The following is a 14,905-nucleotide window of genomic DNA, read 5'->3' on the forward strand; positions in this document are numbered from 1 at the left end:
ATGCAGAAGGAGAGATCCGCTTGAGTAGGGGCCAACATTTCAGCCTAAGAAGAATCTGCCTCCCTTGGGAGTGGTGCTGCCTTTGCAGGCACCTTGGCAAGGAGAGGTGTTCTGTTGCTGCACGTGCTGGCTCTGCTCCCTCCCGAGGGAGTCACCCACATACGGTACCTCAAATTGCAAAAATTTGGGATGTTTGTATTTTACAATATGTTAACTAGTTTTTGCTGGGGCAAATATTTTAATTTTCCTTTCCTCAAACATAACTATTTTTATTTTTGCTTCATGTGTTCTAACAGATTTTGACAAAACTGAAGGCTACTGAATAATTTCATAATTAATATCTGCATAATTGCCACCTAATTCAGTGAGAATGCTGATGCATAATTTAAAACAGCTGTGCCAGATAATCACAAGCCTTAGCATGAGACAGCCTGTTGATCTTATATTTCTTTTCAGACACAGCTTATGAATGTTTCACTCTTCTATTGGATCTCTCCTTTAATTTTTCCTTCCTGGTAAAAGGTCATAATACTTGTTGTCACTAAATAACATCTTTAAGCAACATTCTCTGTAATGCTATTTTAATGCTGTCAGTCTCTGGTCCATTTTCATTGCTACAGAATATAAAGCCATGTACTGTTCTGAACTGATGTAATGTTAGCGAGACTCACATCATTTGGAATCATTTGGAATTTTATAATTGTCATCTAATAACCAGGAACTAAGCAAGCACCAATTGAGCTTGAGGACACAGATTAGGACACAGAAACACTGCTGTCTTAACCCCCCGTGACACTCAATGAGGTAATAAAACCTAGTCAGTAAGCCAACAAAGCCTGCAGATCCCTTCATGTGATCACTCAATGCACGCTCAGGTCATCTGCTCACCAGGGTTTTAGTACCATTTTGGCTAAGGTCTCCTGCCTGTCATCCAGTTGCCATTTCAGAAGTAAGTGTGCATATTTGCCTGTAGGTCCTGTATTGCATCTGCCAAGCTTGTGAAAATGTCTTGGATAACCCAGACATCCAAGGTTATCTTAGGATAATCTTAAACGTCACTAGACACATGTTTAGGCAACTGAACCAAGCCCTGTGAGACTTCTGAAGGACAAGCCAGACTACTTTCTAGACTTCATCTGACTAGGCCAATAAACTTCACAGTCTACAATGGGTACTTAAACTTCTATCTTGCATGTAGACACCGACACTCAGACACCAACACTTAAGTGTCTTAATTCTGGGCTAAGTCCTAACGTTTTAATTCTTGTGGGACTCACCAAGGCATACATATAAATGAAACAGTAGTAAGGCTTTCTACTTAGAAATTTAAAGCCCTCCCAAGCAGGTGTTGCCATTATTTAAAATTGAACTTCAACCCCAAAATTCAGAATAACACCTCTCTCAAATAATGTTAGGATAAATCATCCTCTGTTAAACCATCTTTGGTGTGCAGGGTAGAGAAGTCACATCTTTCTGCATTTGCATCAACATGAACATCCCCTCCAAGTGGGCTCTACTTAATCGTTACCTAAGTTTCTAATCCTGTACTTGCTTACAAAGCAAATAGTAAAACAAGAAGAGAAACAAACTTCCAAATAATTTTCCTTAAGATCTATGTCTTTTCTATCATCCTGAAATTACAGTACTGTACATTCTTAGCCTAAAATCATCAATAAACACTACTATTTCCCTCTACAACTACCTGAATGGAGGTTAGAGTAAGGTGGGGGTTGGTCTCTTCTCCCAAGTAACAAGTGATAGGATGAGGGAAAATGGCCTCAAGTTGTACCAGGGAAGGCTTAGATTGGATATTAGACAGTTTCTTCAAAATATGTCAAAATACTGGAACAGGCTGTCCAAAGCAATGGTGGATTCACCATCCCTGGAGGTATTTAAAAATGTGCTGCACTTTGGGACATGGTTTAGTGGTGGACTTGGCAGTCCTGGGTTAACGGTGGACTCTATGATCTTAGAGGTCTTTTCCAACATAAATGATTCTGTGATTCTACCTGTGAGAGAAGCTGAGCAGGTAACAGTTCCCTTGCTTGCTGGAGTATTGCTAGTCCACTAGCTACAGAAGTAACAATTAAAAGCTTTGGTAAAGTTCTTTGAAGTATATATTTACACATAAAGACCATATTAATATTTAAATAAGACTTTCACATAACTCTGTCCACATGCATGCACTAGAGGGAGCTAGGACCAAACCCTCCATATACATGCCCTAACACTGCTTCCTTCTCATGATCATTTCACACTACTTGGAACTTTGCTCCCAGAAAATGCTGTCAGCATCCCAAAACACCTGAACATAAGGTCATTAAGGATCTACCTCTGAAGCGCATTTAAGCAGTTGAGGTTTCAATTCTGACTCTGAAGGGAATGGCTGGAGCAACTGTGAAGGGGGGAAGAAGGAAAAGGGGAAGGGCCTCTCACTTCTGTCTAGACACCCTCCTGGACTCCTCACGTACCTTTGGAAGCCCACCTGCCTTTCACTGAAGAGCTGAAGTCCACCCCCTCAATATCCTCTCACCACAGCCTGGCAGATAAGAGTAAGCGGGGACACTCCCTCAAGGGATGTCCTCACACAGTGAACAGCATGACCACCAGTGCCTATATTAACATAGTCAGTTTTTAATCAGGCTTCATAAAACAGGGTTTGCAGCATTTTTGCCGCATCCTGTTTCCATTGCACTGAGCCAAAGCGATGCTCTTCCCCTCTGAAGTACACTGCAAGAAAATTATTTTGGTTTTTAAAACCTACCCTTTGTAAGTCAGGAAAAGCAAGGGATTCCTCCCAATTTTCCATGTATTCTTAACTGATGTCACCCTGTACATCAGTTTAATCCTACACAATCTCCTCACGTGCCTTGTGCCATACATTGAACACACAATGCCCAGAGTTGCTGGCCAAGCATGACTGACTGTGCGTGTGTCAATGCAGATACATTTTGAGCTGCTACTTGTGTTATTTTCTGAAAGAAAGGATGTACAGAAGACATGAGACAGAGTTCTTTTTTTTTTCAAAATACAAGCTGACAGCACATACTAAATAATTTACTGGACCCAACAGAGTTTTTAGGCTTTTCCAGCCATTAGCTGACTCTAACTTTTGGGATGTCGACTTTTCCTTTCCACTGGTGCTTCAAGGACACCAGGGTCGATCCAAGGAAGACCAGACATTTTTCCCCATGTCAAAATACTAAGCCAAATTACACTAAGCTAAATGATTAAGCCCTGCTACAACCTTCTTTTCATGCCTAGCATTGTGAGTAGAAGTTGTGAGAGCTGAAATGGGACAGGTTGAAGTCTTCAGGTTGTAAAATGAAATACTTGGGAGTACCATACCAGAAGACACAAAGAACGTTATGACCACGAACAAAGTCATCTTAATTACCAAGTTAATAACCTGCTCCTGTTTTGTTTCTTGGGCTAAAAATATACTGAGAGTTAGGACCACAGAGTTACTGTGGGACCTTTCCTAGTGTTGTAGGTTTGTCTCCAATCTTAGGAGGTTGTAAATAAACAGAAAACTTGGGAGTTTTGTCTCTTATAAAGAAGAAGTAACTACTAACTACTTACCCTAGTTTGAAATACATAATTTTTCTACAGTAGCTTTTAAAGACTCGCAATGACTAACACAAAAACAAGAGTGAGAAAAAAAGACAGCGACAGCACGTGCTACAGAAGCCAATGAGAACAGCTGCCAGAGTGGGACTCATCTCCTCCACAAGCAGCAGTGCAGAGCTTTGGTAACATACCCACACCCCTTCCACAGGCAAGAGAAAGAGGCAGGACCCTCCAGGGCAATTTTACCCTGCCCTCAGACGGACTTCTAGAAAAGCAGATGAACTGAATGCTAAACTTCCAAACGGCTGAAGTTAAACAAGTGAAAACCCATCCTCCTGCTAAACCATCCATTAATTTCAGCATGGAGTTGTATGTATACACACACACAAATATATAGCACTAAATAAATAAAACCAGACAGTTTCTATAACTGCTGTTAAATTTAAAATGTTCTAATCCTCCAAAGCAAACAAAATCTGCACTGGGAAAGGAGGGGCTCTGCCTGCCATCCTGCTAGATGAGAAATTGCATTAAGGCACACCTATGTCTTTGTGGCACTAGTTACTTGTGTGAAAGTGTTCCTATTAACTAAAAAAAAAGACTGCTAACTGGTCCTTTTGTAGGCATACACACATTCTACCTTCAGCCACAGTTGGCCCCTCTGGCACTGGAGTGCAGGTGGTGGACCTGCCCCAGCTGCATTTCTGTGCTGGAGAGGGTCCTAGCTGAAACCATCCCCAAACCACCTCATTTTCTCATAGTCCCTTGGCATCTTCAAGCCCCTTTGTCACCACTTTGGGACCACAAAACTACACTGGATACCACCAAAAACTGTTCTGCTGCAGACACTGTTCTGGAAAGGACCGTGAAATACACCATTTGCCTGCTGCTCTTTCAAGCATTTTTTACAAGCTAGCTCTCAGAAAAGTACACACAAAACAACAACACTTTTGGTGAAAATGCTAGAAGCACAAATGCCACAATGTTGGCAAATGAACTTTAAAAAAAAAAAAAGAGAAAATGGACTGGTTTGTGTTTCTTCAAGGAAGTAGGGTGTATTTCAGAGGTAGTATATTTTTCATAAATTATTATAAATAAACTCTTGCAACAGCTTCTATTTTTCCATGGGATACTCAAATAGTTTTGGGAATGACAGCAAAAAAAAAAATAAACCTGCTGGTATAACATTATTAAGCAAAACATTTTCACTGATTTCTTTCTAAGCCCTTGGCAAGTGGAGGGGAATGAATCAACAGGTGAGAATATCCACTGGGTCTGCAACAGCTTATTGCTCTGTCCAGGAGCAACACAAGGAAAGGTAATGGGGACACAGCCCTTTGCTTTCTCTTGGTGAGCAAATGTACTTGCTTCCTCTTCAGTCTGACCTCTCAGAACCTGAGGGAAAACACCTCTCAGGTGGAAGTGCTGGAGTATGGTTCCAAAGCAACGGAAAAGCCAGAGCAACCCAACAGCTGTGCAAATCCTTCCCCTGAGAGATGCCAGGTCCATTAGGGTGGAAATCTCTACAGCCCCAACAGAGGAGTCAAAGCTACGCACTATGGGCTCCAACAGATATGTCTTTCGTGGGAATCAGGTCATATAGGAGGAGGGGGAAACCTTACCAAAACGAAAACTGTTATTAACATAAACTGCAGAAGAAGAGGAGAAAGTATCATCTTTCCTAGCCTGCCTCAGCCAATAACCCTCAGGGTTCTTTCTAATAACATCCTTCCTTGGGGAAATATAATTACCAGGTTAAAGATACACTTTCAAACAGAAAGAAGCATAGTCATAAATATCTTGAGTGCTGTTTAGATCACTAGCATTTATAGAAAACATTCGATTTTTTTCTTTTAATTTTTTTCCAGCTGCCTTGTCCTATTTGTCATTTTTGACAGCTTCCATGCTTACAAATTAGTCACTTCCACACACCTCATGGAGAAGGCTACATGAACACACCTGAATGTTTGAAATCTGTGATGATCTTCCTTTTGAACTTAGGTGTTAATAATAAACTTTTGTAAGTAGTCCAGTACTAAGGTGATTCTAACTCCAGCTGGGTTAATTACACAATAATTAGGTACAAACATCGCAACACAAAACACAGCTACATCATTATTTGCAACAAATGTTAACTCTAAATAAGTGCAACCTGTCCCACAAACACTTGCTATAAACGACTTAAAAATAAACGAAAATTTGATGGGGTAAACACAGAAATAAAAAAAAATTCTCCGGGAGAATTTTTTTTGTTAAAAAAAAAATTAAAATAAAAATCTCAGCACTCATTTAGAGTTCAGGATCTTGTGAAAGAAAGCTTTAAAAGGAGCAAACCTGATTTGCTGTGGCTGTTGCGGCGAAGGGAACACTTGTTGCAGGAGTTGTTGCTGCAGAGACAGTGGCGGCCGTAGCGTTGTGCATCATGGGTACTTTCAGGAGGGGAACCATGGAAGCAATGAACAGGAGGGTGCAGCATTATGGTAAGAGAAGTGGTATTTTTGGCATGGTGAATATCAAGAGCGGCAAGCCATCATCATGGGTTAAACCGGCAGATGGCATGCAATCACAGTGCAAAGCGAGAAAGCGTGGCGGAGAAATAAAAAAAAGGGGAAAATAGCTTATTACAAGTACAATTAAAGGAAGGTTGTCAACACAATCAGCGATTCCCAGAAAAAAAGAGTAAGGACCACTGAAAATGGGACAGTTGTCTCTAAGAAGAAGATTACTTGCACAAGCGAGGTCTTTACCAAAACAGCCCGTTACCTGCATATTGTTATATGGGTTATTTGTTTTCCCCCAGTACAGATATAAATCACTTCAAAATAAAATTCTACTCAAAAAGGCACAGTGGTTTGAACTGGGAAGAAGACTGATCAATGTTTATCTTAATTTTTAAACACAATTAAAAATTAATTATTTTCATGTAACTTCATTTTGAAGTAAGCCAGATACTCGCTGTCTTCCTTTATAATCCAATTTATGCATTTTTTCCTACTAGCACTGCGTAACTGTTTGACTTTATCAGAGTTAAATTACCATCTGCTTTGAGGCAAAAATCAGGAGAGTGATGATGATAATTTTCCTGATATAAATACTACTTTGTTTGCTCTAAAAAAGCAAGATTGATTTTGTGAAAGTCACTGCTTTTGCTCATTTTAAGAATGAATTTTAATCAGCATCTTCATGGGGGAATTATTAACTTGATGTTTTAAGGCTTGATATTTTAACCATTTTATCCGAGTAGGCCCAAAAAAACCCAAAAGTAAAATCACTGGGATAGGGCTATAGCCTCTTAGAGACTGTTGCATTGGACTTCACCCTTGCATGCCCAAAATGTTAATTTCAAGCTGCAAATATATTTAGAGGAGTAGTGAGATTCAGATCACAAGTTTCAACAGAACCTCTCTGGATCAAAGTAGGCATTTCTGGGAAACGCTGATAAAACTTTCTAACACACAGCAAAGGAGAAATAGGCACACCACTATGAAACTTTAAAACACTGATGAAAATTTGCTGGCTTTTTCCAGTATTTTATGATTTTATAGTACTAGCCAATATAAAATATAAAGAGAAATAAAACTCTAAAAACTGAAAAGCAGACTGGAATTCATGGTATTATGCTTTTGCAGTGTAGTTGTTATAGCAGGTGATATCGCGTCTAAACTGCAGCTTTCATCTACAAATCTAAACACTCTGCAAAGTCAACCAGAAGGACAAGCGAACCTTTAATTCTAGTCAGTGTCTAAATCTTGCCTAGGATTTTTGAAACAAGTGAATATACATCATATACAGTATAAAAAAAGAGATCAATAAAGAAATTTGGAACCTACCAATACTGGTAGCGGGTGTCATGCACAAAACTGACCCTGCGTGTCATGCAATGATAGGTGAAAAAAGTGGATAAAGGGAAGAAACAGGTTAGCCGTTTAGAGTTAACATTCAAACTGAGATTCAAGCATAACCACAGAGAAGTAAGTTAGTTAAATGAAACTGTAAGGTCATTCATAGGTTTGCTTTAACACAAAAGGGTGATTGTGTTCTTACTAAAATCCTAAATATACTGTGTGATTTTTGGCACATTTCTGTGCATATTCAGGATACTTCATAAACTTTTGTACTTATTAATTTTATCATTTCACATAGTACTTTCGTAGCAACAAGTTTTTGTTTATAGAAACAGCTTTGATTAAAGGTCACGGTATTTGGGAATTTTAGAACTCATCGCATAATTCAGACAGCTCAATATTGCGCAGATCAACATTCACCAACTTTCTGACATGCATCAGAGAAAGAAGTTAAAATGCAATTAAGACAATATTATTCTGCAGGGGCTTTGCCAAATTTGCGTTTGATGTTAATGTACCCATTCTTAACACAATTGGAGGTGGAGCGGTGCTCCTGAAGAAAATAAACACTACTTTGACAATTCCCCAAGCTAAACACCTCAAAGTGTGTAACATTGCAGCAGAAGGCTCCCAGTGCACCTCAGAGTTTGGAAGCACTGCTTGCCTGGAATGCTTAACCTTTCTGGAAAAGACCAAATGGAAAAAAACATCAGCATATTTTCAGTACAGTAGATACAGCAAGCTGGTGAAGGCACGCAGGGAAGGAGACTGTTCCCAGATACATGCATATTTGACACAAAGCCGAATATGCTTCCTGCATTCCTGCTTAATTACTACCACAGCACCTTAGAGGACTCTGCAGTACTGGTGTAACTATGAATGACCTTACCCAAGAACAGTTCCCAGAGAATACACAAAGTTCCTCCTCTAGAGGCTATAGAAACACTAACAAACAGCAATGGAAAGAGAGAAAAGACCTCTTGTTTTTAAGATCGTTCACCAAACAATAAGGAGAAAGTGACAAAGCAATCAAACTGATGTAAAACAAACAAAGTGCAGAGTTTTGGAGGTAAGCCATGCTAAGTCAAGCCCCACTCTTTTTGTTAAAGGAGCCAGTGGTTAAGAAAGCAGAAGAGTTATATAAAACAATTAAGTTTTATATATATTCCAGCAGCAAAACTCGTTTTAAAATTTAATACACGTACACACACACACACACACACACACACACACACACACAAGGAACATGTTTGAAAATTATACCAGTTTAGAAAATACCACATAATCATTTAAAATGCAACAGATAATGTCATGCATTGCTCCTTAGACCTGGGTGGCATGACAGTCCTTACACCCGCCAAATCCAACCTTCCCAGGAAACGTGGGAATATCAATGCAGCATCTTTAATGGAAAACTCATGACACTCACTCATATAGAGGGGGTTTCCCTTTCCTAACCTTGTCCCATACCCCACTTCTCTCTCTAATATCCTTTCTAGGTGCTGATGGAATTTGAGAAGACCAGGAGGTTCATCACTGAAAGGTTTTCTACTCTGGGGCTTGGGCTCCATCTGCTATGTTACACTTCTCTTTCTTTTTTTTTTTTTTCATGCACTTGTTTTGGGGCTTGCCAACAACCTGGCCTGTAAGGTTTACTTCCAAGATCCACCCTTCTTACCATCAGAAATTTGTCAGACAAAACTATAATTACAACCATTAGCTGGAAAGAGGGACACACAATAAAAGTACAAAAAGTGAGCTACTTAAGGAAGCATGAACACTCCAAAAGTCTGGAAAATATCCAAACGCTCTTTCACTGAAAAAGGTTTAAACTACTGTATTTTCCATAGTTAATTTGAAGTCCTTGGCAATTGCAAATAATAGCAGTAAGCCCCAAAAGGGAGTGCTTAAGAAGGAAAAACACCTATTGTGCTGCAAATTCTCAGGGTTTCAATGTAAAATAAATTTGTGGAAATTTCTGCATGTTTGTAAGCACAGGGCAGTCTTCCGTTCATGTCCAAATAGGCAGTCTCACGTGTTTTTTTTTTCCCCCAAACACTCCCATAAATGTCAATGTGTTTTCTGCCACAGATATTCTAGTGCACCAATGTGCTAAAAATACAGCATGCTATAACTTACTATTACAAATACGGGGGCAGGCTCCAAGGTTGTTACTGAGGCCTTATAGAAAAATTCCATGAAGTCAAAGCCATCTGTGTTTGCTTTTTATCTTTAAAAACATATGGGAATGCTGATAGATTGGGAAATCATCATGTGTTGTGTTTCATTCCTTGTTTTACCGACATTCTTTCTATAAACTAAAATAACATTGCTGAAATGTCAAACGCATTTGTAAACACGTAGTTTTAAATCATTCTGGAAGTTCACACTGGATAACATTCTGATACTAAAATATATTATTAGTCAATTATGAATGAAATCGCAGAATTCCTTAGGCAGGATATTTACCTTCGGGAAGTTTGGAGTGGGGGTGACTGACATAATTTAAAGGGTTATGTTGTTACTGTTTACACAAGCACCTAGCACATTCCTTTTCTTACAATGTTAAAGAGAAGCCCTGCCACCAGCCACGGTGCTCTGATTTTTACAGAGTTATGAGCACTGAAATGTAAATTGCATTCACTCATCTTCAGATCATCCTTATGAGGAAGTGTAACCCCAGCTATGAGCTGCAAATGCTAGGAAAAGTTCTGGTGGTGTTCCAAAATGAGAACCACAAAAATGCATCTGATGCCTCAAAGCCCTTTAGTACAGCTACAGGAAGCAATGTGTTTTGCCAGTATTGACTGGAAGGTTATGGCTGGTGTTCCCCTTCTCAGGGTGCTCGTGTGCAGCTGGGGCAATCCCCACGGCTGCACAACAGCAGCCAAGGGAGCAGGAGGATGCTGTGGCATCTCTGGAGTGTGATGCTTTTCTCAGCATTTTTGTTAGCGGAACTTTGCCCTCTTGTCATCTAGGTGAGTGTTGGCAGATACAAGTCAAAATCCAGCCAATTTAAGGTAGGCAAAAAAGGGGCAAACTCTGGACAATGATGAGCAAGGCTGTGAATGTGCAAAAATGCAGCTTAACGGCATGCTGAAGTTTCTCCTTGAATTGTCATCCTGTGCAAGAGGAATTAAAATAACATGTAATCATCTGTGCAGACTTCACCTCAACTGGGGCAGGGAGCAGTTAAGTGCAACTGCCTGACTTGGGGCTACCTAAGGAACACAATATTGGTTCAATGTGGGTACAACATACCTGTTGGGATAAACGCTGCATGTTGCTGCAACTGAGCATTGGCAAGAGCCTGTTGATAGTGCAAGACACTGGGATTGAAAACGGCACTGGCACCATTGCTTTTTTCAAGTGCTTGTCTCTTTGGTAAAGGGTGAAGAACACCAGGAGGAAAGGCCTGTAAATAAGAAAGTTAGTTAAAATGACGCCATTTTTAAGACGTTGTCTGTAACATATATACAAATATGAAAACTTAGTATTTTTTAAAGCGGCTAAAGATGCCTTGCCATGCATATTAACTCAAAGCACAGCAATGTAAAATGAGTGAAATTTTGTTATTGATAGCAAAAGCATGGTACTATTAACCTAAAACTGTAGCAGCACAACTACTGAAAAGAAACGTTTGCTTTAAAGCAACGAAAATGGCATTGCCTTTAAGTAGGTTTTCAAATATTACAGGGAGAAAAAACCACTTGTGTTTCATTGCCAAGTATTTTCTTTTTTTTTTTAATTTAAATATCATTTCCTATTATTATACAGATTAATGGATTACGTTACACGTTTTTAATTACAAAAGCAGTTTTATCTCAATTCAACTTTTCATGAGAGATTTAAAAAAGATGAAACTGTGTTAGGAACCAAACTAAATAGTCTGCGGTTTATTACGTATGAGAATGAGATGGATAAATAGAGCTTCCGGTAAATTAACGAGTATGTGAAATCATTTCCGGTTGATGTTTGAAAAGTAAAGCGATACAAATTTCATTAGTTGCTTCTCTGAAGGAAAAAAAAAAACCAAAACCAAAACCAAAAAGCTACATGCAAAGCAAAAGGTGAAAGGTCAAAGTACCAGGTCTACAGTTGCTTCGAGAGGTCGCTTCATTGCTTTGGCAGTCGACTGAGTCTTTTAATAACAGGCAGCGAGCACATGATGGCAGTGGGCCAATGGGAGTCAAGCGAATTAACATACAGGTAAACAGCAAGCAGAGGTGCATCATGGGAACGGCATTGCATTTGTGGATAGGTGAGAAGGAAAAAAATATTCTGAATGCAATATACAACATACAAAACACTAGGCATGCACAACAACAAAAATGTCTTCTAAAGAAATGAATATTACATTTTGAATTAGTACCGAAGCAAAAATGCATCTACTATACCTTAGTTAAAAGCATATAAGAGAGTAAAATATAGATGTTTGAAATTCAGGAAAGTTGAGTAAAACAGCAGCTTGCAGACACTATTAAGCATCATATAAACACTTCACAGAGATGCAAAAAGTTTTAAGGATACGCCTATAAGAATTCCTGATAAGTTAGTTAAGTCACATTTCAAAGTGGCAAAATCAATTTGGGAGGCTACATTTTCAAACGTAAAGCACTAGTGAAAATTGTAATGCATTATGAATGCTATTAACATCAGTGCTTACAAGGCAAAGGTATTTTAATTTAGAGAAGTGAATCATTGAATGGATTTGGGATTCAAAATGAGAGAGGCTCTCCTTTGCCAACGTCTAGTTACACTAACTTATCATTAATTCCTTTTCTTTCCTCCTATAGCTGGGTCATTTTTGTAGATTTTTTTTTCCTTGTAACTTACCACATTACATTGAGAGGGAAAAAAGGCTTTCAGAACTGAAAACATACTTGAAAACACACTTTCTAAATTTTGCTACAGTCTTCAGTACTAGCTTCAGGTCAGGAGCAGGGAGTAAAAATAATGCTCCCACTATATAAGTGAACACTAACCTAAGAGTTACGATATTAGTCCAGCATTATTAATTTTTTAAAAGAAAGTATCTAGGCATAGTACATAGGCATATACATTTATGTATATTTTCATAATGAGATCAAACTTATGGCTGATATGATGGCATTCTGTAAAAATCTTTCTCATATAAAATATTACTTTCAAGTTTTATAACGTAAACAGTTCTTAAAAACATTTAGAAAGGAAAGAAAAATTTATTTAGAAATCAAAATTTTTACTTTTGTTTTTTAAACACAGGCTGGTATTTAGCTCTTTTTAGAATATACGGATTATGTCAACCTTGAAATCAGTATGTGGAAATAGGGAACAAAAGTGGTGGGAAAAAAAAGGACAAAATGCCTGCATAGAGCTCGTGGTCACAAGGTTAGCTAGTGTCAACATGCTATAGTCAATGAGGACTATTCTGTATTTTGCAGAATAGTCCTCATTTTGCTTATTCCTTGTTCCTGTCTCTGTTGCATGAGTCTTCTCAACACCATCTGCATCTCTCCTTTGGCACTTTTCTGGATTACATACCCTGATCTGTAGGATCTGCTCATCTGTCTGTGTCCAAGACCCAGACATAACAAGAAACACCTGGTGCAAAATGAGGATCTGGACAGACTTCTGTCTAAGCAGGGCACCGTGCAGCCAAGGTGTGATACCTGCCACAGGTACCACTGAGAGGGCATCACTCTGCCTGTATGGGGCACAGCCTCAGATCCACTCTGCCTTCAGCACAGACCCAAGTCCACACAGAGGTGAAGCAGTACAACTGAATTCAGCATTATGCAATGATGAAGTCCGCAAATTCAAATCAACATCACTAAGAGTAAAGCATTTTAGTTAATTACATTTATTATCCAAAAGCAGATTTTATCTAATCTCACTTGTGAACTTATTATCTGTTTATTATTGCCTTTCTCCAATTCTTCTCCATGCTCTTCTTAACCTCATCTCCCTACTTTGAAGCTTTTGCTGGCTCTCCCCTCAACTTCCACAGCAAGTTCAGTCTCACAGTTTTCTCAACCCAAAGGCTTTAACTTGATCTGTTTCTAAGCCTACTCATCAACCTCGTTTCCACATAGTCTCCCACTCTTTTCAGGCTTTCAAACTGCTCATTTTCCTCTCCTACAGTCATATTTTATTTTATTTTATCCTGATAGTAAAATTTCCTTTGCCTCTTTCTGTTCCATCAGGTTATCTCCTTCTTAACATTTGATCTCCTACATAACTAACAACCAAAAAAATCAATAGCTACAGGCTGGAGAGAAAAAGGCTACGGAAAGGAAATAAAGATAATAATAAAAATTATCAAAGATCCAAGGCATAGTATTTGTCTGCCATATGTCACATTGGCAAATTATAATGTCTCCTGGAATACAAGTAAGATCCACACAGCAGTGGCCTCCATGGATATGCAAGGAGCTCCTGACTAAATTCAAACACAAGAAAGAAAGCACACAAGAGGTAGGAGCAGGGACAGATGGCTCAGGAGGAACTGGGACACAGCCTGAACGTGCAGGGATATGTCAGGAGAGTCAAAGATCACCTGGAGTTGAATCTGGCAAGAGATGTAAAACCCAACAAGAAGGGCTTCTCCAAGTGCATCAGCAACAAAAGGAAGACTAGAGAAAATGTGTTTCCACTGCTGAATGGGGCAGGCAACCTGGTGACACAGGACACCTGGTGAGAAGGCTGAGGTCCTGACAATCCTTTCCACCTCAATCTTTACTGGCAAGACTCGCCTTCAGGACAGTGGGAGACCAGTAGAAAAGTCTGAAGTGATGATTTATCCTTGGAGGAGGATGATCAGGGTAGAGCACATATAAACAAGCTGGATGTACACAAATCCATAGGAACTAACAGAATGCACTAACAGATGGGTGCTAAGGGAGTTGGCCAATGTCACTGCAAAGTTACTCTTAATTATCTTTGAAAGATCCCACCGACTGGGGGAAGTTCCCGAAGATTTCAAGAAAGTAAATGGTACTCCTATCTTCAAAAAGAGCAGGAAGGAAGGTCTGAGGACTCACGGGTTGGTCAACCTCACCTCAGTCTCTGGGAAAGCAATCAAGCAAATCCTCCTGAAAACCATCTGCAAACATATGAAAGCCAAGATGGTGATGGGAAGTAGTCAGCATATATTTGTGAAAGGGAAATTGTGCTTAAAAGCCTTCTGTGATGAGACTGGCTTGGTGGGTGAAGTGAGATCAATGGATGTTCTTTCTCTTGACTTCGAAAAGGTTTTCAATACCACTTCATCCTCATAGACAGCCATATTTAGTATGGGCTAAATGGGAAACAGGTGGACTCCCAGTGCTCTAAAACTCGGAGGAGTGGTTGATACAGAAGACAGATGTGCTGCCACAAAGAGGGACCTAGAAAGTCTGGAGAAACGGGCATAGAGAAACTTCACTAAGTTCAACAAAGAGAAATACCAAGTCTCATACCTGGGGAGGAACAGCCCCAAGCACCAACACACACTGTCGGCCACCAAGGTT

At 39.4% G+C, this 14,905-nt stretch overlaps 1 protein-coding gene across 14 annotated transcripts in view; it reads right to left on the reverse strand.

Moving 5' to 3' along the window:
• The window catches only part of MBNL2 (muscleblind like splicing regulator 2), a 108,762-nt gene that overhangs the window by 12,082 nt on the left and 81,775 nt on the right, over nt 1-14,905 (reverse strand). For 7 of the 14 annotated variants that reach the window (XM_032680734.1, XM_032680749.1, XM_032680739.1 and 4 more), the window contains 3 exons: nt 11,503-11,556; nt 10,677-10,830; nt 7,401-7,436 (listed from right to left, as the gene is read on the reverse strand). In XM_032680734.1, coding sequence (XP_032536625.1) covers nt 7,401-7,436; nt 10,677-10,830; nt 11,503-11,556 — 244 coding nt within the window. Of the gene's footprint in view, nt 1-5,904; nt 6,000-7,400; nt 7,437-10,676; nt 10,831-11,502; nt 11,557-14,905 lie in introns of all 14 variants that reach the window. The other 7 variants (XM_032680741.1, XM_032680745.1, XM_032680743.1 and 4 more) reach the window with 7 other exon arrangements.

This window comes from Chiroxiphia lanceolata, chromosome 2, assembly GCF_009829145.1.
Source record: "Chiroxiphia lanceolata isolate bChiLan1 chromosome 2, bChiLan1.pri, whole genome shotgun sequence".
Classification (NCBI taxonomy): domain Eukaryota; kingdom Metazoa; phylum Chordata; class Aves; order Passeriformes; family Pipridae; genus Chiroxiphia; species Chiroxiphia lanceolata.